The following is an 18,811-nucleotide window of genomic DNA, read 5'->3' on the forward strand; positions in this document are numbered from 1 at the left end:
GCATCGGGGTCTGGATGTAATTACAATTCTGCTGCCGCTACCGGCATTACGTGTGATTCCCAAAACACGCACACTCCTCATCTGACACAGTCGATGGGGAGAGCAGATTCAGCGATGCAAAATCAGTTGTACTGAACGACAGGAAAGCTGGAGGAACAGCCATCCGCCTGCTTTTCTTCAACAGGTTGCTGAAGCTTATCTGAAAAGGCCCTGAAGCCAACATACTGATTATTGAGTCTAATAAAAGGACATCTGTACCTCCATCCCCTTCTAACTCAGAGAGATGAGGCACACAGTTTACTGTGTGTCTGTCTATATATATATATATATATATATATATATATATATATATATATATATATATATATATATATATATATATATATATATATATATATATAAATAAACTAGAATTCTGCTCATTTGTGCAATTAGTGATACAAATCGTATTGATAATCACAAATTAGTGATTATCTGTTGCAAATGATACCGGTTTTGAGCACTGTTCAGTGCCAACATTATTGCTTCCCTTGATCAATGTCTTTTCATTGCAGATAAGGGGGCGGCTGTTGCTCAGCTCGTCCCATTAACGCAAGGTAGCTGGCTCGATCCCCAGTACTACACAGCTCACATGTCGAAGTGTCTCTGAGCACGACACTTAACCCCTCGCTGCTCTCCGGTCGCCGCACAGGGCAGCCCACCGCCCCCTAATCAAGGATGGGTCAAATGCAGAGAAGAATTTCCCTTAAGGGGTTTCATAAAAGTGCATGTTTCTTTCATATTAACATACCCGGACTGGACAATCAGACTTGACTGATCACGGATATATTCTTACATTCATTTGTGAGAACATTTGCAATATCATCAATAACTAAAGTGAAGCTAATTAATGAACAGATTAATTGGTTCCTTACTGCCTGATTTTGGACGAGTTGTTGTTACAGCAGATACACAAGAAGGAAGACACTGGGTGGTATAACTGTGTTCCTAAATGTACACAACTCATAGACCTGATGCCTTGATCTGTGGGAAAAATATATATATATACTTAATTCAAGTGCCAAAAATCATTATGGAGGCGTGTTAAGGTATGTGGCTGACAAAAGACTGGAAAACAGTCACCAAATTTCATATCAATTCAATAAATCATTCATCGTCTTTGGTGCAAAAGGCATGATAATCACATCTAGAGGCTGGGTGAGATATGGTTGACTCGTTGATAGATGGTGTCTATGGTTTTCAGATTTAACCTCAGTTGTTTTGTTAATGAGGAGGACCAGAGCAGAGAAAACCGGGAAGGCAGCAGGAATCAATCACCATCCTCTTCTTTTATCCATTTACCAGCAGTGCAGATGGTTAGCTGGGAGCCGGTATCTTAAACCCCAATAACTCCAGTGGAACAGAACCACAGTGCTTCAGGTGAGTCTAATCATTCCCTGGCCAGACTACAGTACAGTCCGCAGACATTTCATCCTATCGACTCGACTCATCTGCATCTACGCCCCCCTCCAGTGCAAAGTGCAACATTTGTTTGTGCAGTTTCCGTTCCAGGGCTGTTATTAAATATTTGTGAAATTCCCATTAATTATTCAATGTTGGAGAAATGCACTGTATCGAGTCCCTCAGAAATGATCAGGCGCGGGCGCACTGGGTAAATGTAATCCGTCTTTAATTCACAGTTCATCAAGCTACAATTGTTTACAGGAAGAGTTTCAATCAGGCAGACTAATTACAAGTGTCTGCGCCCTCACTTCGTTTCCATATCTACGAGGCAGGATTTGACGCGCAGACACTGATTATGCTAATGATCTCATGCTAATTCATCAATACATCATCTGGCTCACTTAGCTCCAGAGATGTCCTACTTTAGGCAGAAACCAGCTAATTCATCAAGTTCTACTCACTCAGTCACGGTCTAGTTGAACTTAAACCTCCATTACGACTCGGCTAGTGAAGAGCAATCTAGTGTGCATGGAGCTGTAGTTATAGTGGTACTCTGAATAGTATGGTGAATCTGCCTTTGTTTCAACAACAAAATACAAGAGCCAAAGTGGAAGAAATGTCTGTCTGCTGTGACGTAAGTCGCTAACATCACCATGCCAGGCTAACGGGTTACGCGCAGTGACCTGGCGATGCTTCCAAGGTATCGGTGGGTCGGTTTCCCCATTGGCCGCTGCTCTTTATCTTAGTTATCTATAAAGTCTATACCCCTTGATTCCAATGTATTACCTTGCTTGGTCATGTCATCGAGCAGCCTCCGTTTGACGTGTAGTGGGTATTGCCGGAGGCAGTTTATTCCACTCTGTAGCACCAGTATAGATAAAAGAAATCTTAATTGTTGTCATTAAATGTATATTTAAGGACTCTTTAATTGCAATTATCTCTTTCTTACGACTCAGCTGGAAAACCTTTGATAGTCAGAGTTACACAGGATTAAACAATCTGTAAATTGTATGTCTTTTGAGTTATGACCGTTACTTGGACAGATTTTGAGGGACATGATCTTGGTGCCAGGTAAACTGTAAAAAGGACTTATCATTACTTTTTGGCACGTAATCAACGATGAACACTATCAATAGCTGCAGCCCTACACAATGCAATACAATAACGACTTCACATTATGTTGCACTATTTTTCCCCCTGAATGTTTATTTGTCACAGTGTGCTTTCCCACCACTGGTCATGACAGAATGTAGAAGCTGATCCAACGTCTTTGTCGCTGACTCATCCTTGTCGACCCACTGGCGACATGACACAGCACTCTGTGCCTCCTGGCCCCGCAAAAACTTCACATCTAAATACAGACAGCGCATCGTCATTTCTTCCTCAAAGTCAAGCCGTACCTGAGATACTACTGAGATGTTACATCGAAGCGCTACAGGGAAACATTAACATGCCACTGAATGTCCCGATCCAACCTGCAGTATTCTCCTGATGTTAAAAGGCTGAATTAAGTGTGGCATTCCGTTTTTGTCAGTATCTCCATAACTCTAGGTCTGTTTGTGTGAATTTAATTACTGGTGCGGAAGCAGGAAGCTTAGTAACGCTCGTGGCTGCAATAATTTAGGGAATTATCCGTTCGGCTAAAAAAGAAGTGACTAACGAGGCAGATTTTGGATTACATTTCGGAATTAGCTCTGCATTTCTGAACATTTCCCCCCTCCGTAAGCTTTTCATCCGCTTCGCCGTTAACATATACCACTCACTATTTTAGAGATTCTCGTGGGATTCAAATGATTAGCAGCTTTAGTCAGACAAAAAAGTAAAATCGGAGGCAACGGCAGAGATAACATGGCAACAATCTTTTCATTCAGGTCGTAAGAGAGGGCCAAGGGGTTTACTGAGAAAGACAACATTAAACTACAGGAGCTACAATGAGACACGTGTGAAAACTGACAAATGCCATCTTTTTAAATTACACAAACAATGTCCTTTAATCCGCATGGAAGCTCAGTACGTACTTTATCTATCACAAATATCAATACGGTAGATGGCAAAGGTCGAATTGGTTTCTTATAAACTACATAAGGGTACGTATTCCTCTGTGTGTAAAAGGAACCATGCAAAATGTATTGATGAAGTTTTCCAGGCCGTCTCATGTCTCATCTTGACATTTAGGCTATTCAGTGTAGCTTTTTCTTTGGTGTCTGGCACCTATTGATTACAGTGACACTCCTTGTGGAAATGGCCAGCTTAATGACAGGAGAACGCTGTCCCCCGTTCATATATCCTCCGTCGATGGCGGACCAAATTCTCCCATCCCGGCCCCACGTGGCTCTCACCAGCTGAGCTGACCTGTGCCTGTTAATAAAGCTTAGTTGAGCCTTAAGACGTCTCAATCAACTGTTGATCTGCTACTGGACTCAAAAGGGGGACTTCAAAATTTCTCTTGTGTTCTCCTTAACCAGTGACTGTCTGAACAGGATGCTGCATGATTTGCTGTGATTTCCTGATAGTGTCCAGCTTAAAAGCCCTGCCCTCATAAACACATTATCCCTTTCCAATTGAATTAGCTTTTGCCGCAAGCCTACATTAAAGAGTTTAAGAACAGCATATGGCTTTACACCAGGGGTGTCAAACTCATTTTAGTAAAGGGACAACATGCTGCCCATTTTGATCTCAAGTGGGCCGGATCAGTAAAATCACAGCATAATGACGCATACATAACGACAATATTTCTCTTTGTTTAAATCATTGGTGAAGGTTTTTGGATGATAAACCCTATTTTAAAAAGGTCTTTCAACAATTAACTAGAAACATAAAGACCAAAAAAATTAGACATCAGCCCACTGTTTATCTGCCTGGGTTCTCCTCTGCAGATTCCATCGCTTTGTGTCGCGTTTGTGATGTCACTTTCATGACGTGATCCATTTTGAATGACTTCTGACACAATAATATCAGTGATCACATCAATCATGACTGTGGATCAATGGTTTGTATGTCCGTCTTACAAGTAGAGGATCAGAGGTTCAAATCTCAATTCTGCTAATTTTGATCTAAAAAAATATATACATTTTTTTTTTTTCTTCTGCTACACTAGACACCGTGACGGGCCGGATTGGACCCCTGGCGGGCCGGATCAGGCCCGTGGGCCGTATGTTTGACACCCCCTTTACACAAACTGCTGTAGTCATTTTATATGAGGCACTTTTGATTTCCGCTATGTAGCTGCAGTAAGGGTTACGCAGGATGAATTCATGAGGTTACATAAGGTGTTTAAATCTTGTATATGAACTCAACGACACCCGTTTTTATTTAGAATTGCAGTTAGATGCGGTCCACATGCTCACATAGAAATGGGCAGCACCTTCTGATGGGACTTGTGCATTGACTTCAACATGCCTCCAGCGATTTTCTCCATCAAAGATTGTATCGTATTGAGACAAGATCTAAAAAGGAATGGTTCAAATCAATGTAACACAGGCAGGGATGTCCTGACATTGATTCTCTCAAGCTCCAAAAACAGCCACGATGCAACTGTTATATGTTGTCCCAGAGATAATTACGATAAAACTGTATCATTTTCATTTTAAGAAGATCACATGCCACTGATATGATAATATTAAACATATGCACACCCTTTTGAAGCAGTCTACAGGAGGATCCACTGCTTTGATTAGCTCATGTAGAACAAGACTGCCCACCCACTTGTACTTCTTCTCTATTCGGGCATTGGAACTTTAAAAATGTTTTATATATATATATATATATATATATATATATATATATATATATATATATATATATATATATATATATATATATATATATATATATATATATATACTAAATTAATACAACAAAGAAAAAAAAGAGTGCAATGGTTAATAATAAAAAGGTGGGCCAAAACCCTAATGTTTATTTTTATAACGATGGCTGCAGTGTTGGTAATAACGTAATAATTGTAGATCGAGGCCAATTTTGCTTATTGAACGTTATTTTGACCGTTATATGCTCATTGGCTCAAAGCTTCATCTTTCCTTCTCTGTGATTTCTCACTGAAATATATATATATATATATATATATATATATATATATATATATATATATATATATATATATATATATATATATATATATATATATATATACACATATACATATACATATACATATATATATACACATATACATATACATATATATATATATATATATATACATATATATATACATATATATATATATATACATATATATATACATACACATATACATATACATATATATACACATATACATATACATATATATACACACATATACATATATATACACACATATACATATATATACACACATATACATATATATACACACATATACATATATATACACACATATACATATATATATATATATATATATATATATATATATATATATATATATATATATATATATATATACACATATACATATACATACATACACACACACACACACAACTTACTGACTGTAAACTAGACTGTTTATTGAAAAAAACTGTTCATATTATTTTAACCTTTAATGCGCATATCTCTACATACGGTGCAGGAATTAAACATGTAACAACTCATCACACTATACCAGTCGCTCAGCAGACGGCTTAATAAATAGTAACACAGAGAGGGGATTCCTGCGAGGTGGGTTCCCAATTACAGCCTTGGTTTTAATGAAGTCTCTCGTTGGCGTGGTGCTTCAAAGGCTTTGTGGAGTGAGTGAGCAACATGAGGGCCAATTAACGAAGAGGACTGAGCACCTGCTGCTGCACAACCTGCACTTTCGACAGCAGGGCTCTGCTGAGCAGTCAGCAGACGCCTCATCAAGGCCTTTCTTAAGAGCTCAAAATGCTATTTTACGGCACGTTAAAGGTCCAACACAGCTGGACTCAGATTAGGCTCCGCCATTTGTGAGCTATGCAACCATAAAGCGAGTTAGTTAAGGATGCTGCCACCTCTGCACCCAAATAATCACTGGCTTAAACACAAACAATATCACAAGAGCTATAGATAATTGTAATAAATGGGTGCGGTTGAAAAACAGAAATACATTTTAAATGACAAGAGCTACGTCTTTCACGGCATTATCACAACATTTATATAGTGCAGTCATTGCGTGCATGCAAATGTATTTTAAAAAGAAGATACATCAAATACGTTTTAAATTAGATTTAGCGTAAGGGATTTGAAAAGATGGACCACACACACAATAATTAATTGCCAACTCCACTTCTTGCTGAGCTCTCTGAAGCTGAAAAATAACCTAAGTTGTCAATCCAGTCCTGGAGCTGTGTACCAAGCAGCCAGGTAAACCCACTGCTGGTCATTTGGCGGCAGGCATCACGGAATACCCTTGAGGACTTGGCAGCCAATCAGAGCATGGCAGTGCTTTCTGCATGGGTCCAGACTCCCACTCACAGAGAGATGGATAAAAATAAAGTGGTACGCGTCACGCCTTGCCTTCGCACGACACCGGGATGTGAGCCGGGCACGCTAGAGAGAGGCAGATATCTAATATTTATCAATGAGTGACGGAACAAAGAAAAAGAAGAAGTTATTTATGATTGTCCCTTTCCGAGGTAAGGGGAGCACAGAAAACCTGGAAAAGATACAGAACCGTGGGAGAGATATTATGGCCTCTTGCATCTGTGTACTTGTTTATCCATAGTCACAGCAGCTGGTAAGCAGAACCCAACAGGAGAAAGCCAAACAGCAGATGGCCTCCAAATGAATTTTCTTCAGTCTAAGTCAAATAATTACACTCGCATTAACAAACCAAAAACTGCCAAAAAAAATGTTTCTGCAATGAAACTTTCTAGTTTCAATGTGAACTTCATATATACCTGACAATTACAACTGTACAAGAATGTTGCAGAAAACTAACACAAAACAAAAAGAGTCTAATCACTTATCAAATACTACCTTGCTCAAGGGCTCCCCTTCGGACAGATTAAGCAGCGTGTCGTAGTTAACTTCCGCCCGAAGGCATGCCGCATCTTTGGAGATGTTTAATACAGCAATAAAAAAGGTCAAAAATTGTTGGGTCACAAAACGTCCCTCAAACAAGAGTCAAAGAATCTCAATCTTGCAAATTACATGCTGGCAAACCCCAAACTGAAAGACAATGAGCTCTCTTGAAGTACTCGGACATCCTGCCTCTTTGCTTCTTGACTGTTGAATGGTTAAATGAGGTTGGCCAGATTTTGTTAAGCCTTGCCGTCTCCTGTATGGTTATGTATGAGTTTAACTGCTAGCATGGTAAAATCAAAAAAGCAGATGGTTAGCTGCACTGAAGTAAAGCAGGAATTTTAAAAAGCACTTTTTTAATAAACGCTCATTTGTTTTTTAATCATATATAACTATGTTGGAGCATATACAGTTTAACCAGTGTTTCAAATGCTTTCCATCATATTTTGTCGAATTAGTCAAACACACAGGTGTTTTCACTTCAGTCTAATTAGACTGTGTGGGCATGTCCAGGCTGTTAGAGCAGGACCACCTCCTTTATTCTCCATAATATAGAGGCCCAATCCCTAGTTCTAGTTCTAGTCCTAGATCTAGTTCTGGGAATTACCCACAAAGTATAGCAATATGACGTTAAACATGTAGTTACCAATGGAAGAATGGAGACGTGTTACACAGATTTAGTCATCAATAATCATTTTGGGATTGAAGCTGTTTTGATAAAAACGAGTAAATAGATTATTTGAAACGACGTCTCATCTCGTGAGGAAATAGCCTGAAGATGTTCAAATCAGGGATTACCAGTATAAATTAAATACCCGCAATAAGACTATTTTTTTATGTAGTCATGGTAATGTGATATGTTGCAGCAAAGTGCGTGGATTGGGCCAGAACGTTTGATAGGTAACAACACGCAACTTCCTGCATAGCTCCGCCCACACTCAACTTCAGGAGCAGACTTTTCATCCAGCATTCGCGTCAATTTGTCCAAAACATGAGAATCGTGCTGATTGACAGCAACAAAAGCAGACGCAATATAAGATTTCCAGAGAGTTACTGCGGTCCCATTACAAATCTGAGCAGCTTTCATTGCTTTACAATGCGTGTCACTGCACTTGTGGAAAATTTGCAATTCAAACTCTCACCAGGAGCGTCCGTTTACCAATACCTTTGAATAATGGATGAACATGCTTTCGAACTCGACAAAGGCTGAGGCTCCCGTACACACATCCTGTGAAGCACTCAGAAAGCCATTTCAGCTCTGATGCCATCTGATGAGGTATTTTATGTTACTAAAAGCAATAACAACACACGCACACACAAATACATACAGTACACAGTAAGAGCACAATGACATATCCACCAAAGTGTGACACCAGTTCTGAAATCTATGACTCTCTGGTGTTTGCGATTGCCTTGGGAAAGGAGATAGAAGTCATACGTCTACGGTTTGAGGCCAGAGGGCTTGAGACAGAGCGACTTGACGTTTTAATGTTTAAATTAGATTCCGTTCTCGCGAGGCAGAGGAGAAATGGAGACAGCATCCGCTCGGAGAAAGAGGACACAGCTTTCATTTGCAGTCTTCCATATGTCTTCTGCACGTCACCCTACTTCCGACGTGTTCTCGGTGTTGAATACAATAGTGGTATTAAGAAAGCGCAGTAATAATACTGCCAGTAGTAATACTGACTACGTGTATGGAGAAGTGCCTTTGGGTAAATGTCATTACAAAGTGACATGCAGTATTTAACATTGAATGTGTATTACTTCTTTACTTCTTCTGTATTACTTTACAATCAAGATAATTATAATGCCATTTAAAACCTTAATGAAACATCCTCGGTTCCCCTTATCACAGTACTTGTAATCTTTTAGAGAGGACTACGCTTATTGTTTACCTACTGATTCATGACCTACTCATTTTTATTGCTTTTTGGTCTCTCCATTCAGACTCTCTATAATCAAGCTGTTGCTTCGACATCACCCAAACCATCAGCCCAAACCTCTTAATCAGACATTGATAAAATAATAAAACTCAATAAGCTTCATTTATTTGAATAAAAACCTGTAGAATTTTCCAGTATTGGACAAGACATCATATTTTCAGCTCAGACTCTTTCTGTATTCCCTTCAGGGTTAAGACTGGTGGAGCAGTGACTAATACATACATCTAATTGGCGCACAAATAATTAAGTCTATTCTGCTAATTTAAACGCTGATAGAAGATGTTCAACACGAGTACATTCTCAAGGCTCACTGTTTTTTTCACATGTACAAGCTGAGTGTATGGTACATGAATCAATTAAGCAGTTTGCAACATATAGAATAGATAACTGCTTGAGCCCAATATGCAGTAAGATAGTAAGAGGAACGAGAAAGTTTCCCAGTGATTTCTTTTTTTTTTTTAAAAAAGCGGAAGATATCATGAAAAGTGATTTCAGTGCTACAAATTTGGATATCTGGAGTGTCTACAAACCGTGAAATAAGATAAACCAGTACGTTTTTTGCAGGCTATCCACTACCACAGCTGTCGAGATCAGAAAATCTCCTTCCTATGTCACTTGCAGGCTCATGAGGATTCCGTCCCCCCTTAATCGGACTATCTCCACCCACAGCTTGACAACTACATGAAAAAATATTTTCTTGCGAGCCAATCAAAGCAGGCTGGGCTTTTTCATGACCAGAGCAGGCTGGGCACTAAAACAAATTGTTTTTTGTACATTAACGCTCTAGTAGAAAACCCAAATACGTATGAGAACCTGTAAATGAGCATTATATGTCACATTTAAACATTGTAGACTCTACGTTTAGGAATCTGACAATATTCCACAAAAAATACAATACAGCCTAAAGAGATTTCCAAGGTGGTATAGGATGAATAATTAAAACCAAAAGTACCCTGTAGCCATGTCTGGGAGTAAGAGTACATTGTGAACAGTCCCGATTACTGAATGGCCTCACAAAAAGCTCTCATGTGATAAATGAAAACAACTGTGACAATCTAAATTAGACTGTAAATGCTGTTTATGGAATAACAATGCTGGGCTAATATTGACCAAACTTGGTAGCAATGAGATCAGATTCAGTTTCAGAGTGATTGTGATGAGGTCTTTAACCCTCTGAACCACGTATACATTGTGGAATCATTTCCGCTTAATTGATTTGTAAATCAGGCTTGTTTGAACCAGTATTGACTGTGCCAGTTAATGGTAAGAAAAACTCCATGTGTCAAATGGTAAGGCTTTTAATCTTCTAGGAATACTAATCAACAAAGTCATTGACCCATCAACTTTGAGCACGTTCTCTTGACCCTGGCAAATAACCAATATTTTTTTTAAATTTTGAGTGCATTGTATAAACAGTGAGCCTCAACTTTTGCTTCCATGAGCTACATATTATCAGTCAATTCTAAATAAGAAAACAACTACATGAAATTTAAGAGCCCTTGAGAGAATCTGGCTTCTTGAATAAAACATGAGTCGGGCATTACATTAAAAAGGCACAGTCAGTGTTCCACATGTGAACAAAAGAGTCCCTTTGCGGCTAGAGACCAGACCTGGACCTGCTACCCTCAGCTTGCCATTCAACAATTCCGAAAACAAATGTTCTTAAAAAAGGTGTGTAGACAAGTGTACATCATTTCTGGATCTAGTTCTGCAGAAAAGCTCCATCATACCTGCACATTGGCGTGGAACCAGAGGCTTATAGCAAAATATAGTTTTGATATTTAGATGGAACAGTCACGCCGGGCCCAGCATAGAAATGCTGACTCAAGGCTGAACTCACACACTACGAAATCCTAGCTTGTTTACCTTTAGATCTTTGTTCCACAGTAGAAACAAAACAAGCATTTGTTGCCATTGTGCATGGGATCAAGGCTTGCCTTTGCTCCGAGGCTAAACTATCCCACAGCTGCAGGAATGTGTGGGACAAAGCAACTCGTCTGAGCAGGCACCGGCTTCTGAAGAAGCGTTCAGGAACCAGGTGAAACAAACTAGTCAAAAAGATCAAAACAGGCCCTGGAGATGCCTTCCCGACCATCAGAGGATGCTGACAGGATACGCAGCATAAAGGGGAAGCGTAAAGATAGAAATACATCAGATTCAAAATAACAAAAACTAATGTAACGCTGTTTGACTACACTGACATTATAAGTGGTCCTACATTGCTGCAGCCCCAATGCATCTCTGTAAGTTGTCTGGCAGTGATTCATGTCTTTGTCCACCGAGTTATATAAAACACTCCCTACTATGTTAAACTGGTGTGATGAATGTTCTGCTTCCCTCCAGTCCATAAATTCACGCAAGACCTTCTGCACGGTGCTTCCACTGGCATCTCAATGGAGACAATATATTCTTACAGACACATATACGGTACTGAACAGTGCAGTTTGAAAACATTAACCAATATCATTTTTTTTTTAAATGGCAGAGCTCATCAATAAATAAAAGCAAGCTGAAGGCGGCAGCAGCCTGCATTTGGGCGAGAGTGGCTCCGTGATGGGGGCTCATCTAGGGAGCTGGGGAAAGGGTAAACACTGACGGAGACCTGCTGAACTCAGTGAAGTGTCACATCCCCCTGCTGGGTAAATGACAGCCTTCCTGCACAGCGGGGACTTTATTCACAGAGCCGTTCTGTTTGAGCGACTGGGATTACGTTTAAATGGTGTTCTCCGTCTCTCTCCTTCGACAGAGCTGACATTAAGCAAGGGAGCCCAATCTATTTCCAAGACACACAATTTAGAGGGAATAGTCTGCAAATAGTCTCTTTAGCTGAATGATGCAAGGTACTTTAAAAGTTCCTCAATTGGTTCCTGAAGTTTTTTCTGCAACGTTTATTCTAAGAAAGCAGGGTAAGTTTTTGAAAACTGTGTCATCAGATATTGCATTCAAAATCTTTTCAGTCGAGTGGGCGGAACAGATTCAGACGGCGTCTCTCCATCACTGCATGGGCAGCAGACAGATTTGCAATCCTGTTTTATTCTGGGCAGAGTGTATAAGTGAGGCTGTGCTCTCCCATGAGCCTTAAGAGAACACGCCCACTCAGCTGTGCAGCATACAGTATGTACAACGCTACCAATGCTTTGTTTGGTATTCCTTGGCTGCAGACCACCACCTGCAGGACTGCAAGCGCCTCGTAATGAGTTTAAAAATGTTTTTATTAATTTAAAAAAATAAAAACAAACTACAGTCATCAATATTATTTTTAGACCCTTCAATTTTTCGAAACATCTCAAGGTTTGTGCAATATATGCAGTGTGTAGCAGCAGACACATGACTCTCTGCTCTATGCCGGTCCTAGATTAAGTGCTACAGTATATGGATGTTTGTGGAGGAAGTAGAAACAAGATTAATATTGAACACCAACGATAGCTGCTTGTGAGGCTGCACTTAGGTGCAGCGGTGCTTTGAGCTCAACATCGGCATGCTAACATGCTGACAATAACAATGCTATCATGCAAATGTTATGTGGGTACAATGACATGTTAAATGTAGACGTTGCTGACATTTTAACAATCAACTTTGCGTTTTCCTGGCACAAACAAGAGTATAATTTGCAGGATGGATGTTAATAATTAAGAAAAATAAATGTAACAAATAAAAACACTTAAATAAAAAACCCAGTACTTGAAACTTAATGTAGAATAACTGTTCCACTATAGCAGTCCACTTTAAGTGCGACTGAGCTGTTGCTAACTTTGGGGCTAACTCGATTCACTTCAGTCATCAGGATACAGGAGCTCAGTTCTACTGTTAACTTGACACTCATCAACACACGCTTGCCAATGTTATGCTGGGCTGGCAATAGGCTAGCGGAGCATGTCAGGCAGACACAAAGCTGACAACCTCACAGCTCAACTAATTGATGTGGTGCAGATTTATTGGGTACTCTGCCTTATTTGCTCATACAGAGCAGCTGGAGTTAAATGATGGATGATGGGTTGTGCAGGTCATCGCTGCAGGTGGGCGGTTTATAGGGCTCAACTGACATGAGGTTAAAATCATTTTGCTGGTAAGCATCACCGGGTGTGAATGCATCAGAGTAGTTTAATGAGTTCAAGTACATAAGAATGCACAGCATCTGACCTGATCCTGCTATAGGTGCATCCCTAGACTAAAGTATTGGACAAGTATTTTTTACCTGATAATGATCCTACATGAGAAGTCAGAGGACCACCAAAGTCCTCATAATTCCTCTTCTGGGGAGCGTCAATGACTTGATGATGAAACAATATTTCACAGGAGAAGTAGAAACTATGACCTGCTGTCAGGGATGATCATGAATGAATGTGCAACTTTGCAATTTATCCAATAGTTGCAGAGATATTTTATTGAAACCTCATGGTGGTGCTCCAATGGTGGAGCGACTGACACCACTCAGCTGGCCTTTCCTAGAGCCATGCCTCAAGCATGGCTACAAAAAACAAGTAGTGTCAGGAGGTTTATACCTTTAGTATATGAAAATGCCCAGTGGGCCGGGTTCAGAAAAGAACACACATGCTCCCAGACATGTTCTCGCACCAAAGCCTTGGATAGAGAGACTAGTCTGACACGTTGCTCGGATTGATGCCCTTTGATAGATTACGTCCATTAGTGGGCAGCCGAGCCGATCAATAGCAGATCAAAGCTGTCAGGTTGCCATTTCCCCCAATCCATCAGAGAAGAAGAACACTTGCTGGGAAGACGTGATAGGATGTGAAATGAAAGAGATGACCAGCTATCTTTAGATGCTTCTAGATTTCCACGCGTCAGCAGGGCAGCTCCTCACAGAATGTGGGCTGGACTCTTTGTTAGGTTTGCCACAGGATTTAGTTTAAAGAGTAGCTGCACACTTAATCTAAATAAACTAAATGATACAACAACGTGATGAACACATCGATGCTGGTGTATATGTTGACATTTTCCCCTCTGTAATCAGACCCCATCCTCCCCGCTGCTCTGCCCAAAGCCTCTATCGCTTTTACTTTTTCAAGAACCTCTGTTTAGCACAGCATCTCCTTTAGCTAGCTGTCATCAGCTCTAACTGTTATATTTGTTAACACGGTAGAGTGGGCGTGGTTTTATCGCCTACTCACTCCTTGCCTACTGGACTTCAACCAGACCCCGTAAAGAACATATATTTATAAGGTATAATTGAGATTTAAACATGTACGGATTATTAGGTAACACCACACTGTCCAAACATGCATTTCAATCTTCAAAATGTCACCTAAACATGATCATTTGTTCTGGCAATTTATGAGGAGTCAAATTATTAAAAATTTCAAGCTGGAGACATTTTACAAAAACATAGGTGTACGGATCAGAGCAGGAGTGAAAATCACTAGATTATGAAATATCTTAAGACTGGCATGTACTGTACGATTAAGTATTACAATGTTTAAAACAAGATGAATAGAGACGACTACCTAATGGCCTGCGTTAGGTATAATGAAACTATAATGTCGTTGCACAGAGCTTCAAAGAACTGGAACAGAAAAGACAAAGCAAATGAAAATCGCAGCAGTGTTCTCAACACATTTCATCTCCAGCCTCCTCCAATTCACACCAGCAAGATATTCTCATCTTGGAATAATTGTCTTGGTTCCTAAGAGAAAACGGGCCGTACAAACAGGCTATGTCATCTATACGTCACTCCTTTCCGAAATAGTGGATACCAATCCAGACAGAGTCCATTTGCAACAGTGTTTCCGCTCATCACTGTACAACTTATTCATATAAATAAAGCTGCATGTTATTGATGTATGCACGCGTGGGTTAATACGTGTCATCTACAACTGCAGCAGGGCCAAGCCAAAAACTCAAGTTTAATTTGCTGAGAGAGCCGTTCCCTCGAGACGCGGCGATTGAGGCATCCGACAACCAACCAGACCTTCACTCTGAAGCATATCGGTCCGGTGATTCAGCAGTATTTCTGAAGCCAGCTCTGGTTGGCGCGATGACAATCTCTGTGTGGTAGAAGATGGGGAGATGGTTTTTTGATTCAGTGAGCAAACTCTGTCGGCAGCCATGCGGATGCATCTACCAAGATGTATTCCCATCTGCTTGTCTGAGGTCAGATCAAGCATGCAGCAGGGCATTACCTCCAAGCAATTAGCTTTAACAAAAAGCACTATGCAATATTGCTCGGGCCTACGGTTAAATATCTTTGACCCAATAAATGCAGAGCTGTAATCTGAGGTGTTCCAACAGTGACCTGGTTCATTCCTCCAAGGCTGGAACTTGCAAAATGCTGTTTCCACCATGAGCGTGGGCACACAAGACTCAGCTGATTGGCCTGCTTTAAGCCTTCAGCTTTGTCAAGAAAAAATCTTTATCCAGCCTCCTTTGTACAGGCGCTGTAGAAAACACCCAAAGAAGTATGCAGGCGAGGAGACTTCCTGACAGCTCATTTAACATTCTGCCTGCTTCCACCCACCTCTGTGACGTTAGTGGATTCTTTTATTTTAAAATAACAGAATAGTATTGCCATCTTTTCCTATTTTTTCCACATACTTCCATCACTCTGGGTCTTTTTTGTACACAGTAACCATCAACCCAGAAAGAATAAGTGGTCTTTTCCAACCTCTGTGCCTGTGTGGCCCCGTTCCTGACATACTTGAGTCCAGCCGTGTACATTAATAAATGATAGTGGCAGTGCTGACGGAATTCACGCCCGCCTGGGAACCAGCTGCAATTATAGCAGACATGTCAGAGAGACACCGGGGACAACCCAATAACACACCGCCGCCGCCGTCTGGATGAGCACCGTTTGACAAATAAAGTCCACGGACTTCTCTCCTCCTTGACTTGCGGGTTTCAAGCCATTTTACCAAAGACGCTACAGACTGAGGCCACACGGTGCATCTTACATCACACTCTCAAAAAGCCAAACGGTTACCATAATTACCATAAAGCGGTGATGTCAGCAGTAAATATGGGAACACTGATTCAGTGACATTTAACACAAACGCTCTTTTGTCAATGAAAAAAAAACAACATCCCAGAAAAGGATTTGCTTTTTAGAGCAGATTGAAATAAGCTACAATTAAAGAAGTTGCACCATTATAGAATTTAATGACTTCGCTGCCCACATTCATAATGGGAAAAGATTCATTGATAAGAAATGTTCCTCATTGATCATTTATATTTGTTACACACATCTAGAATTATTACAGATATTATAATATATCCTGTAATGCTCTGCTCAATAAACATACACAGTGTAAAACGGAAGTGGAACACCACCATCGAGAGAAGGAAAAGAAAGGGAGCTGCAGCAAACCTAAAAAAGCACAGTAACCCTTCGTCTGACCAAAAAAAAACAGACGCCTCTGCTTTTATTTTACCACTATTTGCCCATTCGGCATTTAAATGACAACAAAGCCCATGAATATTGGTATTTGAAGTGAAATACAGCTTTACATAATACACACTCTCAAAAATAATGATGCAACAATGAAAATATGAATCCTTTTCAGTAACCCTTTCAATAAAGAATACAATTTCTTCATCCCTCCACCTCCCCAGTTTGGTCTTGACAATGTCAGAACGTTCAGCCAGCTTTGTGGTGGGTGAACACAGTGCACTCCCTAACGTCTGTTTGTGCAGCCAAATCCCCCTCGGCTAGTTGCTTGGCACCTAATATTGTAAAGCTGCCCAAGAGTCAAAGCACCCAACAGACAATGTTTGCATATGATTGCATGTACTTTAAAGATGAAAGTAAGGCTAACTTGTATTCACTGATTATTGTTTAATCTACAAAATGTCATAAATAAGCCCATCGTGTATGCCCAGAGCCCAATTCCATGCCTTCAAATAACTGGTTTTGCCTTCACACAGACCAAAACAAAACATATTCCATTTGCAATGATAGAGAGGATATTTGAGAAATCCTTGTTGTTTAAAGTATGGATTAATCGACTTATTGTTTTTAACAGCAGTCTCAAGCAGATCCTACAGGGCAACATCCGTTATCTGTGTGCATTCTCAGGATTTCGAATTGTTAAGGCATCTCAGTGTTCAGTGTTAGACAACATAAATCCACTATTACTTTGATAACGGGTGTGCTACCATGTTGTAGAATGAACCACACATCCTGTGTAATGCATGAGCCCTCCTATACCGGATGATCAATATGACCTACTGACGGACTGAACCATGACTTATGCTTCAGGTGAGTTACAGATAAACAGACAAGCCCCGTTCAAATGACAAACCTAAAGATTCAAATCCTGTCTCGGCTGGCTCTGTGTCATCTCGTGAGTGAGAAAACTAGTTAGTTGCCACGTTGAAACCGAAATAAAAAAAGAAGAAAAAAGGACGTATGAGGGGTGTGGGTGAGCAGAGCTCCGGATGGAGGCACAGATTAAGAAACGAGTCTTTCCAAGAGATGTCTCGATAACGTCTTAATTGTGCGTCACGCAGAGATCTCATGCTAAAAATAATAACCAGGAGAACAATTCTTCACGCACAAACACAAACTTGGTTCAGCCTCGGCAGGCGGACTGGAGCAACTCCAGGAAAATGAGACTGCAGCCGCGCGAGTCATCTCATCGCCGCTGAGTCTGGGTGTGTCTCGGCACACGGGGGTATTTAGCAACTTGTACCGCGCACGGCATCGATCCCCGGGGCAGCGCGAGCCTCCCTACACGCACATACGCAGCCTCGTTTACCGAGCAGCACCCGTTTCAAAACTAACAGCCACCTTGAACGCCTCACAAGGCAGACGTCACAGCTTCATGAGAGCCTCTGTGACATTACTGCTAAACTTAACTGCGTGCTACAATTCTCACGCGCACGCTCCCTTCTATTGTGTGAAGCCTCACAGGCTGGTAATTTGGTTAAAACGACGCCCTCCATTTCCCTCCCCGTTTCTGTCAAACGCACTTCAACAGTGAAGACATATTTGTTTTTTTTAAATGCTTCAGTTCAGCCCTACAACTCAAAAAGAGACGCATACCCGCCGGACGGGCTGCACGTAACGTTACGTCTTGCTGGCCAGCAGGTGCAACGGGTTCACGTGAACTTCTAGGGAGGATTTAAACACGTCTTACCACTTTGTTCCCCGAGAAAGACGAGTTTGAATTTTCTTAGAGGGTTGCCAAAGTCACTGCCCACAGACATGTTGAGGAAGAGGAGGAAGAGGAAAGGGGGAACTCTGGACAGCAGAGGACAGCCTGAGTGGACCAGTGTGTTCCCTCTCGTGTGCGGCGTTGGTTGGTTGGGTGGAGAAGGTGGTGGTGGTGGTGGTGTTGTTGCGTTAAGTTCAGCCCCGCTCGCTCGCTCTCTGCTCAGCGCTCGTGATGGGAACACACACTGCTGCTGCTGCTGCACCGGTCCGTGAGGGTTGTTTCCTCCTCCTCCTCCTCTTCACCCGAAGGATT

General features: G+C 40.9%; 1 protein-coding gene across 2 annotated transcripts in view; it reads right to left on the minus strand.

The window, feature by feature from the left end:
- rab6ba (RAB6B, member RAS oncogene family a) overlaps window positions 1-18,753 on the minus strand; it is a 47,014-nt gene extending 28,261 nt beyond the window's left edge. For both annotated transcript variants that reach the window (XM_068591379.1, XM_068591378.1), the window contains exon 1: window positions 18,482-18,753. In XM_068591379.1, the coding sequence (XP_068447480.1) occupies window positions 18,482-18,551 (70 nt within the window). In that variant the 5' untranslated portion in view covers window positions 18,552-18,753. The remainder of the gene's footprint in view (window positions 1-18,481) is intronic.
- Between the last annotated feature and the right edge of the window lie 58 nt (window positions 18,754-18,811).

The sequence above is a fragment of the Clinocottus analis genome, unplaced genomic scaffold (genome assembly GCF_023055335.1).
Source record: "Clinocottus analis isolate CAN_PGR_092001 unplaced genomic scaffold, fCliAna1.0.p SCAF_25, whole genome shotgun sequence".
In the NCBI taxonomy this organism is placed as follows: domain Eukaryota; kingdom Metazoa; phylum Chordata; class Actinopteri; order Perciformes; family Cottidae; genus Clinocottus; species Clinocottus analis.